This window comes from Taudactylus pleione, unplaced genomic scaffold (assembly GCF_031769625.1).
Source record: "Taudactylus pleione unplaced genomic scaffold, aTauple2 ptg000122l, whole genome shotgun sequence".
Taxonomy (NCBI): domain Eukaryota; kingdom Metazoa; phylum Chordata; class Amphibia; order Anura; family Myobatrachidae; genus Taudactylus; species Taudactylus pleione.
This window is the reverse complement of record NW_028284524.1, coordinates 4008467-4030781: the sequence shown is the minus strand read 5'-3', so window position 1 is coordinate 4030781 and position 22315 is coordinate 4008467. Positions and strand designations below refer to the sequence as shown.

Sequence of the window (22315 nt, the reverse complement as noted above, 5' to 3'; positions counted from 1 at the left end):
TGCTATCATTCCCAACATTTAATGAATATTACTTCTGCTATCCTTCCCAACATTTAATGAATATTACTTCTGCAATCCTTCCCAACATTTAATGAATATTACTTCTGCTATCCTTCCCAACATTTAATGAATATTACTTCTGCTATCCTTCCCAACATTTAATGAATATTACTTCTGCTATCCTTCCCAACATTTAATGAATATTACTTCTGCTATCCTTCCCAACATTTAATGAATATTACTTCTGCTATCCTTCCCAACATTGAATGAATATTACTTCTGCTATCCTTCCCAACAATGAATGAATATTACTTCTGCAATCCTTCCCAACATTTAATGAATATTACTTCTGCTATCCTTCCCAACAATGAATGAATATTACTTCTGCTATCCTTACCAACATTGAATGAATATAAATTCTGCAATCCTTCCCAACATTTAATGAATATAAATTCTGCTATCCTTCCCAACAATGAATGAATATTACGTCTGCTATCCTTCCCAACATTTAATGAATATTACTTCTGCTATCCTTCCCAACAATGAATGAATATTACTTCTGCTATCCTTCCCAACATTTAATGAATATTACTTCTGCTATCCTTCCCAACATTTAATGAATATTACTTCTGCTATCCTTCCCAACAATGAATGAATATTACTTCTGCAATCCTTCCCAACATTTAATGAATATTACTTCTGCAATCCTTCCCAACATTTAATGAATATTACTTCTGCAATCCTTCCCAACATTTAATGAATATTACTTCTGCTATCCTTCCCAACATTGAATGAATATTACTTCTGCTATCCTTCCCAACATTTAATGAATATTTCTTCTGCTATCCTTCCCAACATTTAATGAATATTACTTCTGCTATCCTTCCTAACATTTAATGAATATTACTTCTGCTATCCTTCCCAACATTTAATGAATATTACTTCTGCTATCCTTCCCAACATTTAATGAATATTACTTCTGCTATCCTTCCCAACATTTAATGAATATTACTTCTGCTATCCTTCCCAACAATGAATGAATATTACTTCTGCAATCCTTCCCAACATTTAATGAATATTACTTCTGCAATCCTTCCCAACATTTAATGAATATTACTTCTGCTATCCTTCCCAACATTTAATGAATATTACTTCTGCTATCCTTCCCAACATTTAATGAATATTACTTCTGCTATCCTTCCCAACATTTAATGAATATTACTTCTGCTATCCTTCCCAACATTTAATGAATATTACTTCTGCTATCCTTCCCAACATTTAATGAATATAAATTCTGCTATCCTTCCCAACAATGAATGAATATTACTTCTGCTATCCTTCCCAACATTTAATGAATATTACTTCTGCTATCCTTCCCAACATTTAATGAATATTTCTTCTGCTATCCTTCCCAACATTTAATGAATATTACTTCTGCTATCCTTCCTAACATTTAATGAATATTACTTCTGCTATCCTTCCCAACATTTAATGAATATTACTTCTGCTATCCTTCCCAACATTTAATGAATATTACTTCTGCTATCCTTCCCAACATTTAATGAATATTACTTCTGCTATCCTTCCCAACATTGAATGAATATTACTTCTGCTATCCTTCCCAACAATGAATGAATATTACTTCTGCAATCCTTCCCAACATTTAATGAATATTACTTCTGCTATCCTTCCCAACAATGAATGAATATTACTTCTGCTATCCTTACCAACATTGAATGAATATAAATTCTGCAATCCTTCCCAACATTTAATGAATATAAATTCTGCTATCCTTCCCAACATTTAATGAATATTAGTTCTGCTATCCTTCCCAACATTTAATGAATATTAGTTCTGCTATCCTTCCCAACAATGAATGAATATTACTTCTGCTATCCTTCCCAACATTTAATGAATATTACTTCTGCTATCCTTCCCAACATTTAATGAATATTACTTCTGCTATCCTTCCCAACAATGAATGAATATTACTTCTGCTATCCTTCCCAACATTTAATGAATATTACTTCTGCTATCCTTCCCAACATTTAATGAATATTACTTCTGCTATCCTTCCCAACATTTAATGAATATTACTTCTGCAATCCTTCCCAACATTTAATGAATATTACTTCTGCTATCCTTCCCAACATTTAATGAATATTACTTCTGCTATCCTTCCCAACATTTAATGAATATAAATTCTGCTATCCTTCCCAACAATGAATGAATATTACTTCTGCTATCCTTCCCAACATTTAATGAATATTACTTCTGCTATCCTTCCCAACAATGAATGAATATTACTTCTGCTATCCTTCCCAACATTTAATGAATATTACTTCTGCTATCCTTCCCAACATTTAATGAATATTACTTCTGCTATCCTTCCCAACAATGAATGAATATTACTTCTGCAATCCTTCCCAACATTTAATGAATATTACTTCTGCAATCCTTCCCAACATTTAATGAATATTACTTCTGCAATCCTTCCCAACATTTAATGAATATTACTTCTGCTATCCTTCCCAACATTTAATGAATATTACTTCTGCTATCCTTCCCAACATTTAATGAATATTTCTTCTGCTATCCTTCCCAACATTTAATGAATATTACTTCTGCTATCCTTCCTAACATTTAATGAATATTACTTCTGCTATCCTTCCCAACATTTAATGAATATTACTTCTGCTATCCTTCCCAACATTTAATGAATATTACTTCTGCTATCCTTCCCAACATTTAATGAATATTACTTCTGCTATCCTTCCCAACAATGAATGAATATTACTTCTGCAATCCTTCCCAACATTTAATGAATATTACTTCTGCAATCCTTCCCAACATTTAATGAATATTACTTCTGCTATCCTTCCCAACATTTAATGAATATTACTTCTGCTATCCTTCCCAACATTTAATGAATATTACTTCTGCTATCCTTCCCAACATTTAATGAATATTACTTCTGCTATCATTCCCAACATTTAATGAATATTACTTCTGCTATCATTCCCAACATTTAATGAATATTACTTCTGCTATCCTTCCCAACATTTAATGAATATAAATTCTGCTATCCTTCCCAACAATGAATGAATATTACTTCTGCTATCCTTCCCAACATTTAATGAATATTACTTCTGCTATCCTTCCCAACAATGAATGAATATTACTTCTGCTATCCTTCCCAACATTTAATGAATATTACTTCTGCTATCCTTCCCAACATTTAATGAATATTACTTCTGCTATCCTTCCCAACAATGATTGAATATTACTTCTGCTATCCTTCCCAACATTTAATGAATATTACTTCTGCAATACTTCCCAACATTTAATGAATATTACTTCTGCTATCCTTCCCAACATTTAATGAATATTACTTCTGCAATCCTTCCCAACATTTAATGAATATTACTTCTGCTATCCTTCCCAACATTTAATGAATATTACTTCTGCTATCCTTCCCAACATTTAATGAATATTACTTCTGCAATCCTTCCCAACATTTAATGAATATTACTTCTGCTATCCTTCCCAACATTTAATGATTATTACTTCTGCTATCCTTCCCAACATTTAATGAATATTACTTCTGCTGTCATTCCTAACATTTAATGAATATTACTTCTGCTATCCTTCCCAACATTTAATGAATATTACTTCTGCTATCCTTCCCAACATTTAATGAATATTACTTCTGCTATCCTTCCCAACATTTAATGAATATTACTTCTGCTATCCTTCCCAACATTTAATGAATATTACTTCTGCTATCCTTCCCAACAATGAATGAATATTACTTCTGCTATCCTTCCCAACATTTAATGAATATAAATTCTGCTATCCTTCCCAACAATTAATGAATATTACTTCTGCTATCCTTCCCAACATTTAATGAATATTACTTCTGCTATCCTTCCCAACATTTAATGAATATAAATTCTGCTATCCTTCCCAACATTTAATGAATATAAATTCTGCTATCCTTCCCAACATTTAAAGAATATTACTTCTGCTATCCTTCCCAACATTTAATGAATATTACTTCTGCAATCCTTCCCAACATTTAATGAATATTACTTCTGCTATCCTTCCCAACATTTAATGAATATTACTTCTGCTATCCTTCCCAACATTTAATGAATATTACTTCTGCTATCCTTCCCAACATTTAATGAATATTACTTCTGCTATCCTTCCCAACATTTAATGAATATTACTTCTGCTATCCTTCCCAACATTGAATGAATATTACTTCTGCTATCCTTCCCAACAATGAATGAATATTACTTCTGCAATCCTTCCCAACATTTAATGAATATTACTTCTGCTATCCTTCCCAACAATGAATGAATATTACTTCTGCTATCCTTACCAACATTGAATGAATATAAATTCTGCAATCCTTCCCAACATTTAATGAATATAAATTCTGCTATCCTTCCCAACAATGAATGAATATTACGTCTGCTATCCTTCCCAACATTTAATGAATATTACTTCTGCTATCCTTCCCAACAATGAATGAATATTACTTCTGCTATCCTTCCCAACATTTAATGAATATTACTTCTGCTATCCTTCCCAACATTTAATGAATATTACTTCTGCTATCCTTCCCAACAATGAATGAATATTACTTCTGCAATCCTTCCCAACATTTAATGAATATTACTTCTGCAATCCTTCCCAACATTTAATGAATATTACTTCTGCAATCCTTCCCAACATTTAATGAATATTACTTCTGCTATCCTTCCCAACATTGAATGAATATTACTTCTGCTATCCTTCCCAACATTTAATGAATATTTCTTCTGCTATCCTTCCCAACATTTAATGAATATTACTTCTGCTATCCTTCCTAACATTTAATGAATATTACTTCTGCTATCCTTCCCAACATTTAATGAATATTACTTCTGCTATCCTTCCCAACATTTAATGAATATTACTTCTGCTATCCTTCCCAACATTTAATGAATATTACTTCTGCTATCCTTCCCAACAATGAATGAATATTACTTCTGCAATCCTTCCCAACATTTAATGAATATTACTTCTGCAATCCTTCCCAACATTTAATGAATATTACTTCTGCTATCCTTCCCAACATTTAATGAATATTACTTCTGCTATCCTTCCCAACATTTAATGAATATTACTTCTGCTATCCTTCCCAACATTTAATGAATATTACTTCTGCTATCATTCCCAACATTTAATGAATATTACTTCTGCTATCCTTCCCAACATTTAATGAATATAAATTCTGCTATCCTTCCCAACAATGAATGAATATTACTTCTGCTATCCTTCCCAACATTTAATGAATATTACTTCTGCTATCCTTCCCAACATTTAATGAATATTTCTTCTGCTATCCTTCCCAACATTTAATGAATATTACTTCTGCTATCCTTCCTAACATTTAATGAATATTACTTCTGCTATCCTTCCCAACATTTAATGAATATTACTTCTGCTATCCTTCCCAACATTTAATGAATATTACTTCTGCTATCCTTCCCAACATTTAATGAATATTACTTCTGCTATCCTTCCCAACATTGAATGAATATTACTTCTGCTATCCTTCCCAACAATGAATGAATATTACTTCTGCAATCCTTCCCAACATTTAATGAATATTACTTCTGCTATCCTTCCCAACAATGAATGAATATTACTTCTGCTATCCTTACCAACATTGAATGAATATAAATTCTGCAATCCTTCCCAACATTTAATGAATATAAATTCTGCTATCCTTCCCAACATTTAATGAATATTAGTTCTGCTATCCTTCCCAACATTTAATGAATATTAGTTCTGCTATCCTTCCCAACAATGAATGAATATTACTTCTGCTATCCTTCCCAACATTTAATGAATATTACTTCTGCTATCCTTCCCAACATTTAATGAATATTACTTCTGCTATCCTTCCCAACAATGAATGAATATTACTTCTGCTATCCTTCCCAACATTTAATGAATATTACTTCTGCTATCCTTCCCAACATTTAATGAATATTACTTCTGCTATCCTTCCCAACATTTAATGAATATTACTTCTGCAATCCTTCCCAACATTTAATGAATATTACTTCTGCTATCCTTCCCAACATTTAATGAATATTACTTCTGCTATCCTTCCCAACATTTAATGAATATAAATTCTGCTATCCTTCCCAACAATGAATGAATATTACTTCTGCTATCCTTCCCAACATTTAATGAATATTACTTCTGCTATCCTTCCCAACAATGAATGAATATTACTTCTGCTATCCTTCCCAACATTTAATGAATATTACTTCTGCTATCCTTCCCAACATTTAATGAATATTACTTCTGCTATCCTTCCCAACAATGAATGAATATTACTTCTGCAATCCTTCCCAACATTTAATGAATATTACTTCTGCAATCCTTCCCAACATTTAATGAATATTACTTCTGCAATCCTTCCCAACATTTAATGAATATTACTTCTGCTATCCTTCCCAACATTTAATGAATATTACTTCTGCTATCCTTCCCAACATTTAATGAATATTTCTTCTGCTATCCTTCCCAACATTTAATGAATATTACTTCTGCTATCCTTCCTAACATTTAATGAATATTACTTCTGCTATCCTTCCCAACATTTAATGAATATTACTTCTGCTATCCTTCCCAACATTTAATGAATATTACTTCTGCTATCCTTCCCAACATTTAATGAATATTACTTCTGCTATCCTTCCCAACAATGAATGAATATTACTTCTGCAATCCTTCCCAACATTTAATGAATATTACTTCTGCAATCCTTCCCAACATTTAATGAATATTACTTCTGCTATCCTTCCCAACATTTAATGAATATTACTTCTGCTATCCTTCCCAACATTTAATGAATATTACTTCTGCTATCCTTCCCAACATTTAATGAATATTACTTCTGCTATCATTCCCAACATTTAATGAATATTACTTCTGCTATCATTCCCAACATTTAATGAATATTACTTCTGCTATCCTTCCCAACATTTAATGAATATAAATTCTGCTATCCTTCCCAACAATGAATGAATATTACTTCTGCTATCCTTCCCAACATTTAATGAATATTACTTCTGCTATCCTTCCCAACAATGAATGAATATTACTTCTGCTATCCTTCCCAACATTTAATGAATATTACTTCTGCTATCCTTCCCAACATTTAATGAATATTACTTCTGCTATCCTTCCCAACAATGATTGAATATTACTTCTGCTATCCTTCCCAACATTTAATGAATATTACTTCTGCAATACTTCCCAACATTTAATGAATATTACTTCTGCTATCCTTCCCAACATTTAATGAATATTACTTCTGCTATCCTTCCCAACATTTAATGAATATTACTTCTGCTATCCTTCCCAACAATGAATGAATATTACTTCTGCTATCCTTCCCAACATTTAATGAATATTACTTCTGCTATCCTTCCCAACATTTAATGAATATTACTTCTGCTATCCTTCCCAACATTTAATGAATATTACTTCTGCAATCCTTCCCAACATTTAATGAATATTACTTCTGCTATCCTTCCCAACATTTAATGAATATTACTTCTGCTATCCTTCCCAACATTTAATGAATATAAATTCTGCTATCCTTCCCAACAATGAATGAATATTACTTCTGCTATCCTTCCCAACATTTAATGAATATTACTTCTGCTATCCTTCCCAACAATGAATGAATATTACTTCTGCTATCCTTCCCAACATTTAATGAATATTACTTCTGCTATCCTTCCCAACATTTAATGAATATTACTTCTGCTATCCTTCCCAACAATGAATGAATATTACTTCTGCAATCCTTCCCAACATTTAATGAATATTACTTCTGCAATCCTTCCCAACATTTAATGAATATTACTTCTGCAATCCTTCCCAACATTTAATGAATATTACTTCTGCTATCCTTCCCAACATTTAATGAATATTACTTCTGCTATCCTTCCCAACATTTAATGAATATTTCTTCTGCTATCCTTCCCAACATTTAATGAATATTACTTCTGCTATCCTTCCTAACATTTAATGATTATTACTTCTGCTATCCTTCCCAACATTTAATGAATATTACTTCTGCTGTCATTCCTAACATTTAATGAATATTACTTCTGCTATCCTTCCCAACATTTAATGAATATTACTTCTGCTATCCTTCCCAACATTTAATGAATATTACTTCTGCTATCCTTCCCAACATTTAATGAATATTACTTCTGCTATCCTTCCCAACATTTAATGAATATTACTTCTGCTATCCTTCCCAACAATGAATGAATATTACTTCTGCTATCCTTCCCAACATTTAATGAATATAAATTCTGCTATCCTTCCCAACAATTAATGAATATTACTTCTGCTATCCTTCCCAACATTTAATGAATATTACTTCTGCTATCCTTCCCAACATTTAATGAATATAAATTCTGCTATCCTTCCCAACATTTAATGAATATAAATTCTGCTATCCTTCCCAACATTTAAAGAATATTACTTCTGCTATCCTTCCCAACATTTAATGAATATAAATTCTGCTATCCTTCCCAACATTTAATGAATATAAATTCTGCTATCCTTCCCAACATTTAATGAATATAAATTCTCCTATCCTTCCCAACATTTAATGAATATAAATTCTGCTATCCTTCCCAACATTTAATGAATATTACTTCTGCTATCCTTCCCAACATTTAATGAATATTACTTCTGCTATCCTTCCCAACATTTAATGAATATTACTTCTGCTATCCTTCCCAACATTTAATGAATATTACTTCTGCTATCCTTCCCAACAATGAATGAATATTACTTCTGCTATCCTTCCCAACATTGAATGAATATTACTTCTGCTATCCTTCCCAACATTTAATGAATATAAATTCTGCAATCCTTCCCAACATTTAATGAATATTACTTCTGCTATCCTTCCCAACATTTAATGAATATTACTTCTGCTATCCTTCCCAACATTTAATGAATATTACTTCTGCTATCCTTCCCAACATTTAATGAATATTACTTCTGCTATCATTCCCAACATTTAATGAATATTACTTCTGCTATCATTCCCAACATTTAATGAATATTACTTCTGCTATCCTTCCCAACATTTAATGAATATTACTTCTGCAATCCTTCCCAACATTTAATGAATATTACTTCTGCTATCCTTCCCAACATTTAATGAATATTACTTCTGCTATCCTTCCCAACATTTAATGAATATTACTTCTGCTATCCTTCCCAACATTTAATGAATATTACTTCTGCTATCCTTCCCAACATTTAATGAATATTACTTCTGCTATCCTTCCCAACATTGAATGAATATTACTTCTGCTATCCTTCCCAACAATGAATGAATATTACTTCTGCAATCCTTCCCAACATTTAATGAATATTACTTCTGCTATCCTTCCCAACAATGAATGAATATTACTTCTGCTATCCTTACCAACATTGAATGAATATAAATTCTGCAATCCTTCCCAACATTTAATGAATATAAATTCTGCTATCCTTCCCAACAATGAATGAATATTACGTCTGCTATCCTTCCCAACATTTAATGAATATTACTTCTGCTATCCTTCCCAACAATGAATGAATATTACTTCTGCTATCCTTCCCAACATTTAATGAATATTACTTCTGCTATCCTTCCCAACATTTAATGAATATTACTTCTGCTATCCTTCCCAACAATGAATGAATATTACTTCTGCAATCCTTCCCAACATTTAATGAATATTACTTCTGCAATCCTTCCCAACATTTAATGAATATTACTTCTGCAATCCTTCCCAACATTTAATGAATATTACTTCTGCTATCCTTCCCAACATTTAATGAATATTACTTCTGCTATCCTTCCCAACATTTAATGAATATTTCTTCTGCTATCCTTCCCAACATTTAATGAATATTACTTCTGCTATCCTTCCTAACATTTAATGAATATTACTTCTGCTATCCTTCCCAACATTTAATGAATATTACTTCTGCTATCCTTCCCAACATTTAATGAATATTACTTCTGCTATCCTTCCCAACATTTAATGAATATTACTTCTGCTATCCTTCCCAACAATGAATGAATATTACTTCTGCAATCCTTCCCAACATTGAATGAATATTACTTCTGCAATCCTTCCCAACATTTAATGAATATTACTTCTGCTATCCTTCCCAACATTTAATGAATATTACTTCTGCTATCCTTCCCAACATTTAATGAATATTACTTCTGCTATCCTTCCCAACATTTAATGAATATTACTTCTGCTATCATTCCCAACATTTAATGAATATTACTTCTGCTATCCTTCCCAACATTTAATGAATATAAATTCTGCTATCCTTCCCAACAATGAATGAATATTACTTCTGCTATCCTTCCCAACATTTAATGAATATTACTTCTGCTATCCTTCCCAACAATGAATGAATATTACTTCTGCTATCCTTCCCAACATTTAATGAATATTACTTCTGCTATCCTTCCCAACATTTAATGAATATTACTTCTGCTATCCTTCCCAACAATGATTGAATATTACTTCTGCTATCCTTCCCAACATTTAATGAATATTACTTCTGCAATACTTCCCAACATTTAATGAATATTACTTCTGCTATCCTTCCCAACATTTAATGAATATTACTTCTGCAATCCTTCCCAACATTTAATGAATATTACTTCTGCTATCCTTCCCAACATTTAATGAATATTACTTCTGCTATCCTTCCCAACATTTAATGAATATTACTTCTGCAATCCTTCCCAACATTTAATGAATATTACTTCTGCTATCCTTCCCAACATTTAATGATTATTACTTCTGCTATCCTTCCCAACATTTAATGAATATTACTTCTGCTGTCATTCCTAACATTTAATGAATATTACTTCTGCTATCCTTCCCAACATTTAATGAATATTACTTCTGCTATCCTTCCCAACATTTAATGAATATTACTTCTGCTATCCTTCCCAACATTTAATGAATATTACTTCTGCTATCCTTCCCAACATTTAATGAATATTACTTCTGCTATCCTTCCCAACAATGAATGAATATTACTTCTGCTATCCTTCCCAACATTTAATGAATATAAATTCTGCTATCCTTCCCAACAATTAATGAATATTACTTCTGCTATCCTTCCCAACATTTAATGAATATTACTTCTGCTATCCTTCCCAACATTTAATGAATATAAATTCTGCTATCCTTCCCAACATTTAATGAATATAAATTCTGCTATCCTTCCCAACATTTAAAGAATATTACTTCTGCTATCCTTCCCAACATTTAATGAATATAAATTCTGCTATCCTTCCCAACATTTAATGAATATAAATTCTGCTATCCTTCCCAACATTTAATGAATATAAATTCTCCTATCCTTCCCAACATTTAATGAATATAAATTCTGCTATCCTTCCCAACATTTAATGAATATTACTTCTGCTATCCTTCCCAACATTTAATGAATATTACTTCTGCTATCCTTCCCAACATTTAATGAATATTACTTCTGCTATCCTTCCCAACATTTAATGAATATTACTTCTGCTATCCTTCCCAACAATGAATGAATATTACTTCTGCTATCCTTCCCAACATTTAATGAATATTACTTCTGCTATCCTTCCCAACATTTAATGAATATAAATTCTGCAATCCTTCCCAACATTTAATGAATATTACTTCTGCTATCCTTCCCAACATTTAATGAATATTACTTCTGCTATCCTTCCCAACATTTAATGATTATTACTTCTGCTATCCTTCCCAACAATGAATGAATATTACTTCTGCTATCCTTCCCAACATTTAATGAATATTACTTCTGCTATCCTTCCCAACATTTAATGAATATTACTTCTGCTATCCTTCCCAACAATGAATGAATATTACTTCTGCTATCCTTCCCAACATTTAATGAATATTATTTCTGCTATCCTTCCCAACATTTAATGAATATAAATTCTGCTATCCTTCCCAACAATGAATGAATATTACTTCTGCTATCCTTCCCAACAATTCATGAATATTACTTCTGCTATCCTTCCCAACATTTAATGAATATAAATTCTGCTATCCTTCCCAACAATGAATGAATATTACTTCTGCTATCCTTCCCAACATTTAATGAATATTACTTCTGCTATCCTTCCCAACATTTAATGAATATTACTTCTGCTATCCTTCCCAACATTTAATGAATATTACTTCTGCTATCCTTCCCAACAATGAATGAATATTACTTCTGCTATCCTTCCCAACAATTCATGAATATTACTTCTGCTATCCTTCCCAACATTTAATGAATATTACTTCTGCTATCCTTCCCAACAATGAATGAATATTACTTCTGCTATCCTTCCCAACATTTAATGATTATAAATTCTGCTATCCTTCCCAACAATTCATGAATATTACTTCTGCTTTCCTTCCCAACATTAAGATATACAAAATAAGGAGAAAATAGGCCCCACCCCTGATCTGCCCAACAGCCCCAGCTACTCCCAGAAACTTCCATTTTTGGGTGAATTTCAACTCCTTTCTTGGAGGTATGGAACTTCAGCCCACAAAATGGCTGCTCATGCTAAAGACAAGTGACAGATCTGCTAACCAAGTAAAGGTGGGTACACACCTATACAATCAAGCTTACTCTAGTTCAGAGGTTCTCAAACTCGGAGCCTGAATCAGAACCGGGCGCCAAGCCGCGGACGCACATTATGGGCAATTGTCACCCGTCTTCACATGCGTATGCGGCAAAATACGCATGCACGAACCAGTCACAGCGTCCGAGAATCGTGCGCTCATAGTACACAGACTGGACGCTACTTTGAGTGACAGTGCCGTTTGTGGCTGGTAACAGGGAAGGTGCTTGTTAACTGGGGAGTGGTGCTGGGAACGCAGGCGTGTCTGGCCGTCAAAACGGAGTTTTATGGGTGTGCATAATTAGCATGGAAGTGTCATTGTACATGTGACTTGGTTGTATTCAGCCTGCAGTGATCACAGTACTTGCAGCTTAGTAGGCTCTACCTCAAGAGCTGCGTACTGCTCCGATGGCTCTCGATGGTTCTGATTAATCATACACTTCCTGGAGATGACGTGTGTTAAGGAAGAAGAGTGGGCGTCTTTATTTCGACGTGCACTCACTCTACCGTTGCACTATAAGACATAGAGGGCGTCCTTACATCAGACAGTGCAATCGCGGAATTTGTATACCCGGCCCCTTTTGGAAGCGAGAGAGTGCAGCTTAGCGTCCGGGTCGGAATCGACCACTCGGTCCTCAGGACCCTGCACAGTTCACATTTTCCAGGTCACCCAGCAGGTGCACAGGTATATTCATTACTCACTGACATATTTTAAAAGATCCACTGGCGGAGCTCATTGTTTCACTTGTGATTCTGTGAGGAGATCTGGAAAACATGCACTGTTTGGGGTCCCGAGGACCTAGTTTGAGAACCTGTGCTCTAGTTCATTGGTCTGCTGCTGCTTTAGTGAAAGAAAAATCAGTCATACGCATTAGTAATTGATGTTATCTGGACAGCACAAACTATAGTCTCATTATAACAGAACTGAGAAACAGTGACGGAACTTGACAGTTTAATCTCATATACGCAGACAGAAACTTACCACTTCTGGGAGCATCCGAATGGATAGGTCATGAATAGCTTTCACCACGATGCAGAGAGCTGACAGCAGGAATATTACACCTAAGATAACGCAGGCTCTGTGTAAATAAACAGAATACAGGACTAAGAATTTGTAAAGTAACTTGAGATTGTAAAAAGACAGTGGCACTGTAGGAAACTTAACAACTTGTGTTTGCACTGATTTATCCAAATTTGGGTGATAGTTATCAAATTGCACAGAATTTTGCATAAAGCCTCATTTCCAACTAGCTGCTAGAAATGCCACCATCTTGTAAAACTAACACGGATTCCAGTCAGGATGTCAACATTCAGTATGTCAACACCATAATGTTCTGAATGTCGACATGATCATTTTGGTGGAAAACTAGTCACATCTGTTAAAAGTCAGCAGCATAACGTCGCCAACAAGGATTATGCACTGTGCCTCTGCAGCTTTGCATGGTGTAATTGACTTATGTCAAATCAAAAGAGTTTAAAATCAACTGATCTTGCTGGTAAAGCTCATTATTTTGTGCAATTTGCACGATGTAAAAAAAACTTCAAACAAACAAAAGTGACAGGTCAATCCAGATGTCCTTCATTCTCCTGATAAATGTAAACCGTAAATTAAACTACACCAGAAAAGAAAGAAAAGGTTTATTATATTGAAAAGGGCAATTCTGAAGTGGCAGGAGGTTGGACTTCAATATTTACAATTTAGCACAGTCAAAGGCGCCAAGAGGGTGGGGGGAGGATACTACTATTTACCCGGGCCTGTGCCTGTTAAAAGGGCCCGGCGGGAGCCCATGTCCTGCAGCCCAAACCCCCGCCATCGCCAGTTCTTTACTTTAGGCAGGGATAAAGAGGACTGACTGCTGCTGCAGCAGCCCCTCCCCCCAGCCCAACACATCCGCTGCTGCCACGCTGTGCTAGGGAGAGAGGATGCTGCAGCAGCAGTCAGTCCTCGGTTGCTGCTAGATCCTAGTTAGATAAGGGACCGCTCTGAAGTCGCAACCACGTGACTGCTGCAGAAGGGATGGACCACTCCAGTGATACCATCCATGTGGGTATAGATGGGGAATATATTTTTGTGGCGAGCATAGCGAGCCACTGTGCCCGAAGCGTGGCGAGCAAAGCGAGCCCACGAGGAGCCAGTTTTGGCCCCCCGATCTGATCCTTGCCCCTCCCCCTTTGGTCGCGGGTCATATGGGGGTGACGTTAGAGGTCCCTTGCAGCACCCAAGTCTAGACCTAACTGTCAGTACTCTCTCTCCCTGCATTATGTGTGGGGAATAATGATTGCGCTCCACCCCCAGACATTGGCGCACTCGTGTGCAGCCCGCATGGTCACTTCGTGTCCGTGAACATGTAAATTATTTTTGTTTTTGTAAGGAGAGGGTCTGCCCACACTTTCCCGGGTTGGCCACGCCCTCTCCTTGTACCTGGGCCCAGAAGAGCTGTCAGCAGCCCCCGTGAGCACAGTGCCGCTCAGTACGAAAACTTGAGACAATTGACACTGATACTTTCTCCTGCTTACTAAACTCACTCATCTCCACCATTTTCCACGTCTCCTACCATGGTTGAGCTGTCTCCCTCTAGAAAAGCTCCCTTGCCTCATGCCCGGGACTCTGTGCATCTAGCTGTCACATCTAGCCTCCTCAGATCCATATCCCATTAACCAGATACCTGAAAAAGTCTTTATGCAACATGTTTATATCATCCCAGTCAACCAACGCTGTTGTCTCTTTATTATCTTCAACTCTCTTGTCTGCCCCTCCCCATCATATGTTATTGTTGACTCGTTCCTCTCTTTCAAACCCACCCTCTCCATTCATGCCACTTCTACCCTCGTGACATCGCAAGGAGCAGACCATTTCTCTCCATGGATGGCATTAAGACTCTCATCCCTTCCACAGGTCTTTTGGACTACTGCAACCACCTATTTAGCTTCTGCCCTTCCTCTCTGCACCTCATCCTTAATGCTGCTGGTCAGCTCATTTTTACCCCAACCCTTTCTACCAGGCACTACACTGGCTCTCCTTCCCCACAGAGTACACTTGAAACTCTTCACTCACCTATAAAGCCCAAATCTAATCCCCCAACATTTCTAGTCTCTGCACTCCTGCCTGCCCTCATTGCTCTGGTAATAACCACTGCTTCTATTTCCAATAGATTACCTCTTTCCACTCCCACCACTAGAACTTCACCCATGCTACTCCCCTTCATTAGATCTCAATTCTCTCCAAAGCTTCAAACGGCCTCTCAAAACCCAACTCTTTATGAAAGCCTACCAGCTCTCCTCCTAATCCCCAAAGACCTTGTCTCCCCTGTATATTGTAAACTATCATGAGCTGCACCCTCTTCCCACATGTACTCTCCCTTTCCTTACTTATGCCATCATTTCCTCCACTTTAGTACTTTGTTTCAAATCAGTGGTTCTAAACCTGTCTATTGCACCCACCAACTGGGATACAGATTTAACCAGAACTGATTTTCTAGCTATAATGTATATACTTATTGAAACTACCATGAATATATGTTTGCCTACTGTCACAAAATACCAGTGAAAGTCTATATTTTTTTTCTCTGGCATCCTTGAAAATGTCTGTGAAGATAAAACATGTTGGGTGATACATATGACCTCGGTTGACTACCGTCCACACACAGATGAGGTGCTCGCACATGATTCAAGGAGATCTACAAGTAAAAACCAGCATATCCTCATACATTGGGACTCAACAGAAAAAGTCTAGGGTAATAGCAACCATTCCTTTACACCAGTCATCTAACAGTTGTCTGCTTGTCTTTATTTCATTCTATGGCCTGTATTCAATTAGTTTCACGTACGCGATAAATTTTCGCATGCCGGACTTTTCGCCAACATCGCGTATTTTAGCCACGGAAACTTATTGTGCACGTACCCGCGATTCGCCCTATTGAATTCCAAAAGACGCGAAAACGGAGACACGAGAAGTCAGAACAGGCGAAAAGTGGTGTCAGAATCGAGGAAATCAGCCTGAACCCCCCAAAAAGATGCAGAAACATTGGGGATCAATGTAGTAGTGACCGATTAGCCGTAATAAAAGTTTGGGGTACTTAAGTTCGCACAATTGCCACTAATTAGCGTATTTGCACAAATGGTGAAGAATACCATAAAGCAGTATTCTTTGGAGAAGCTAAGTAGTCCTGTCAAATTTGGGGTACCTGAAAATGGGTGCTAGCATCTTAAAGTGCAGTTTCAATAATTGCAATTTTCCATCATCATAAAAGCACCTGCAATCCCAAAAACACTTGACCCCTTCTTAGTGCACCCCCAGAACCTTATTTCGCAAGTTTGCAAACTTGTCCCCCCACTTTGTACTTTTTTGCCCCCAAATTCAAAGAACTTTGTTTAGGAGAAGATTTTTTTTTTACTGTAGCTGCACTTGCCCGGCAGCGTCAGGAAGAGACTGCTGTATCAGCCCTCCCCGGGCCGTGCAGCTACTAGAAGTCCGCCGTCGCCGCAGCCAATAAAGTTTTTTTTTGTTACAGGTCTGGCGCGCATGACCTCATGACGTCACGCGCGACGCTGAAAGAGAGAAAGAGAGGAGGGCTGGAGCCGCTTAACGGGAGCCGGGAACCACAATGCGGACTTGCGAAGGTAAGTGTGGGGGCTGCTAGGGACACAAGGGGCTGCTGCGGATAAGTAAGTGGGCAGCTAAGGTTGGAGACACAGACGGAGGGCTGCGGGGACACAAGGGGGCTGCTGAAGATGAGTAAGGGGTCACAAGGGGGCTGCCAAAGTTAAACCAATGGTCTGTGCTGTGAGGGGGAAGGTTTGTGCTGTGAGGGGGGGGGTCTGTGCTGTGAAGGGGGGTCTGTGCTGTGAGGGGGGGATTTGTGCTGTGAGGGGGGGGTCACAAGGGGGCTGCCAAAGGTAACCCAATGGTCTGTGCTGTGAGGGGGAAGGTCTGTGCTGTGGGGAGGGATCTGTGCTATGATGGGGGTCTGTGCTGTGAGAGGGGGCCTGTGCTGTGAGGAGGGGGTCTGTGCTGTGAGAAAGAGGGGTCTGTGATGTGAGAAAGAGGGGATCTGTGCTGTGAGGGGTCAGTGATGTGAGAAAGAGGGCATCTGTGCTGTTAGGGGTCAGTGTTGTGAGAAAGAGGGGTCTGTGCTGAGAGGGTGGTCTGTTCTGAGAGGTGAGAGGGGTCACTGATGTGAGAAAGAGGGGGTCTGTGTTTAGAAGTGAGAGGGGTCAGTGATGTGAGAGGAGTCTGTGCTGAAAAGGCTCAGTGATGTGAGAAAGAGGGGGTCTGGGGGGATTGGAGCTGACTGAACAGGGGGCTGGGGGGGCAAGGTTGAGCTGACTGCACAGGGCTGGGGTGACATGGGCTAGGGAATGACGCTGACGCACACTGGGAATGGGGCTGAGAGATGCACACTGGGGCCGGGGGGCGTTAGCACTGGGGCAGGGACACGCACACTGGGGCTGGGGAAATGAGGTGCATTGGGGCAGAGAGATGCACACTAGGGCCAGGGGAATGAGGCTGAGAGATGCACTGGGGCAGAGAGATTCACACTGGGGCCGGGGGAATGAGGCTGAGAGATGCACTGGGGCAGAGAGATGCACACTAGGGCCAGGGGAATGGGACTGAGAGATGCACACTGGGGCCGGGGGAATGGGGCTGAGAGACGCACACTGGGGCCGGGAGAATGGGGCAGAGAGATGCACACTGGGGCCGGGGGAATGGGACTGAGAGACGCACACTGGGGCCGGGGGAATGGGGCAGAGAGATGCACACTGGGGCCGGGGGAATGGGGCAGAGAGATGCACACTGGGGCCGGGGGAATGGGGCTGAGAGACGCACACTGGGGCCGGGAGAATGGGGCTGAAAGATGCACACTGGGGCTGGGGGAATGAGGCTGTGAGCCACAGGTGGGCCTGAGGATGGAAATATAGAGGGGGTTCTGGGGATGGAGATGCCCAGGGGGTCCGGGTGAGAGACAAGGAGGCCTGGAGATAAATAGACAGAGAGCCTGGAGAATCACGGGGGCCTGGGGATGGAGACATTGGGGGGTCTGGAGTTACACAGGGGAGTCTGGAGAGACACAGAAGTTTGATCAGGGATATTCACATTTTTCCTGCAGAAAACCTTCTGTTACTACAGTATATATTATCTGGTTATGATGGTGACAGGGGTTATATTTCTACGTAAACAGGCATCTTCCAGACAATGTGATCTCCTACATGAATAGTGAATACCTGCTGAAGACGATGCCCAGTGAGGCTCAAATTCCGAAGAGGTTCCCCGTTGCAGAAAAACCACCATATAGGTAAGAAAAGACTTTCAAACTAACTGGGGCCCTAAAAACCCGCTGAGGGGTGACACCAAGGTGACAGGAGCTGGCTGCTGCACTGTAGCATTAACTGCAGCACTCGGCCCCTGACGGTGTGAGGGAGCCGGCACTGCATAGTGCTCACCCATACTCCTGGCACCCCCCACCACACCGGACCACTGGGGTTTGGGCGGCAAGGCCATACCCCTTCCCAAGTGACCACGCACCCTGTCCATGAGGCCACGCCCCCTTTTCGGCGGCACGTGCCTATGCCGCACACACAACGGCCCTCCCCACACAGGGTAACACCATGGGGACAGATGCCACTGGTGTGTGTGATACCATTTTTTTTCCCAAGAAACAGTAACACAATATCTGACATGCTAAATATGGGACCACCCATTACCAGATCTCTAGTTTCGCCTATGGCTATGGAGGTGGTAGTTATATAGATATGGGTAGGGAGAGGGCAATGAGAGAGATCTATGCATTCTAATGCTTTATGTTGGCTGGCAGTTGCAGATTCATGGGGAGGGATTTAAATTATTTGACACTTTGAAATGTTATTACCTCTCTCTTTTCCAAAAAGGTCTGAAACTTCCCAAGATTTAGACAACTACCAATGGAGCTTAGAAGACCAGCTGGCAGGTAAGACATAAACTATCTTGGCCTTGGTAATTGTATGTACTCCATGCCGCAGCATAATGAAAACTAGGACGTGGCTCGTGAGTATGGCATTCCCGATGAGACCACGCCCCTTGCTATGAGGCCACACCCCTTGCTATGTGGCCACACCCACTTAGCCTTCCCCTATTGTGGTGCCCCCCTGTCATTTTGTCCTAGTTACCGGACTCCTGCTCCGCTCTGACGGGGAGAGCAGAGCCCGGAGCCGGCCCCAGTGATCAGCTGTGTGGTCTAAACAGACCCCCACACTGATTCACAGTAAAAAAAAAAGTTAAAAAAACCCCAAACTTACTTGACTCCAGGGACGGGGCTCCGGTGATGTCCTCTCTCCGGTCAGCTGGTCTCCCATGCTGCACTGCAGCCCGGTCGTCACCTGACAAGGGTCCCAGTGCAGTATGGGATGTCAGCCGTCCAGAGAACATGGAGGACATCACCGGAGCCAGGATCATGGAGTTAAGTGTAATTAAGGGAGAGGGGGGGGTCGTGATCGCGGGGGGCAGGGCTTGGCGACGGGGGCGGGGCTTAGCGCCGGGGGGTAGCAGCGGCGGCCGGTCAGCACATGAGAGGGTCACTTGTCACTGTATTTTTTTCCGAAAATACCGTGACTAGAGTGCTGAGGGGATTCGCAGGGACAGAGCTTTCTCGCAAGCTCTGCCCCTGAAAGGGATTTGTAGAAAATCCCTGTGATATTGCCTGAATTCGCAATGCGAATTCAGTCGGTAATATCACACTACAATCTGCATTACCAATGCGGATTGTAGTAAATAGAGCTCAAAAAGTGAAAAAACAATGCAATTGTGTGCGGGCAAAATAATGTAAATCCTATACAAAGCAAGAAATGCAACAGTAAAGAGGAATCAGCCTTGAATATTACAGGTAACCGCAGAAAATGTTGTTGGTCAATCAGGTGCAACTCAGTTGCAATAAGGAATGGTTCACCAAGTTGCAGTTGCATGTGAATCTATCACAATCAAGGGATTGGCAATTAAGTCCTTACTACAAAAGTTGGAACAATTAAAGCCCACTTAAAAATTGGGACTAGAGCAAAAGTTACAGAAATAAAAGACTAGTTTTATGTACCAGAGATAGGAACAAATCTTATAGATGAGAGTTTAGATGAGATTACTCGAGATTGCAGTGTTTTCTCTTTGCAAAACTCACCCCAGCAAGCAGCCTGCACATATCAGTGAGATTTGTGTAAGCTGCTTGTGTGTTTTAATACCTGTAAAAAAACGGGTTAAATATTAAAAAAAAACCCAACAACATAGGGTCTCCCCCCAAAGCTTAACCAGCACCGTACTTGCCAGTCTGTCCTGGTACCTAAAATTACGGGGAACAAACAGAGTAGGGTTCCACCGTAAATTAGGTACCAGCACCAGGCTGCAGGGCCAGTCCTGGTTTTAATTATAGGGGGTCAAAAATTTGCATAGGGGTACCCCTAAAATTAAAACCAGCACTGGACCCTTTCTAGCGAGGGGCTGATGCCACAGCCAGGGGTGCCCTTTCACCGGGCCCCCCAGCCAGAGCATCAGCTGTGACCGCTAGTCAGCCCAGGCCAGGGATCCCTGGGGAGTTGGCGACCCCTCCAATAAAGGGAACCCCCTCTCCAGGGCACCCCTGGCCTAGGCTGATAGCCCGGGGCTGTCCCCGCCACCCCTGGGCGGTGGGTTGATAGTGTAGGTGTAGTGTTAAAAATTGAATTAACAACATTGTCTTTACAGTAGAACTGCAGGTCCCAGCAAGCCTCCCCCGCATGCTGGTACTTTGAGAACCACAAGTACCAGCAGGCGGGGCATTAAAGGGCCATTGGTACCTGTAGTTCACCTGTAAAGAAATGTGTAAAAAAAACACACACCGTGAAAATAAAGATTTATTACTTACATACATACACACATACTTATCTGCTCCCAGATGTTCATGTCCCCTTCTCAACGTAAAGTATCCCATGGTTCTACCTGAAAAAAAGATTAAAATACTCACCTTTTGTCCCACCATGTTCTCCGCAGTATTCCAAAGAGAGCCCAGGAGACACTGTAACAAGACGCTAATGACAGCTCCGGGCTTGAGCAATCATTAGTGCTGGGGCGCCAGCCAATCAGCGGCGGCTTCCGTTAGTGGACGCTCATTGGCTGGGACCCACGTGGGCTTAGCCAATGAGCGGCCTCTCCACGTGAGTCCCAGCCAATGAGCGAAATAAACAATCTACTTGGGGCGGCATTAAATGGAGGAACCATTACAGAAGATGTATATAAATACTTAACAAACGAACAACCAAGGGTACCATTACTTTACACCTTACCCAAGATCCATAAGAGCCTCACCCATCCCCCTGGACGCCCTATAGTCTCAGCAAAGGACTCTCTTTTCAGCAACATCACAGTCTATTTAGACTATTTTTTACAACCCTGCGTCCAAGCAGGGAATACTTACCTAAAGGATACTATGGAACTTATACTCTGTCTGGCAGAACTAGACGAGATACTTACTGAGACATGGTTATGTACGCTAGAAATATCTAGCTTATATACCAATATGCCCCATACAGGAGAGGTGGAAGCGGTAAGAAACCTAATCACCAATAATG

The 22315-nt window shown here is 39.2% G+C and overlaps 1 protein-coding gene across 1 annotated transcript in view; it reads right to left on the bottom strand.

Annotated features, from left to right (window-relative positions):
• Positions 1-22315, bottom strand: part of TMEM163 (transmembrane protein 163) — a 310556-nt gene that overhangs the window by 88856 nt on the left and 199385 nt on the right. Inside the window, exon 5 of the mRNA XM_088472398.1 lies at positions 13734-13830. Within this exon, the coding sequence (XP_088328524.1) occupies positions 13734-13830 (97 nt within the window). The remainder of the gene's footprint in view (positions 1-13733; positions 13831-22315) is intronic.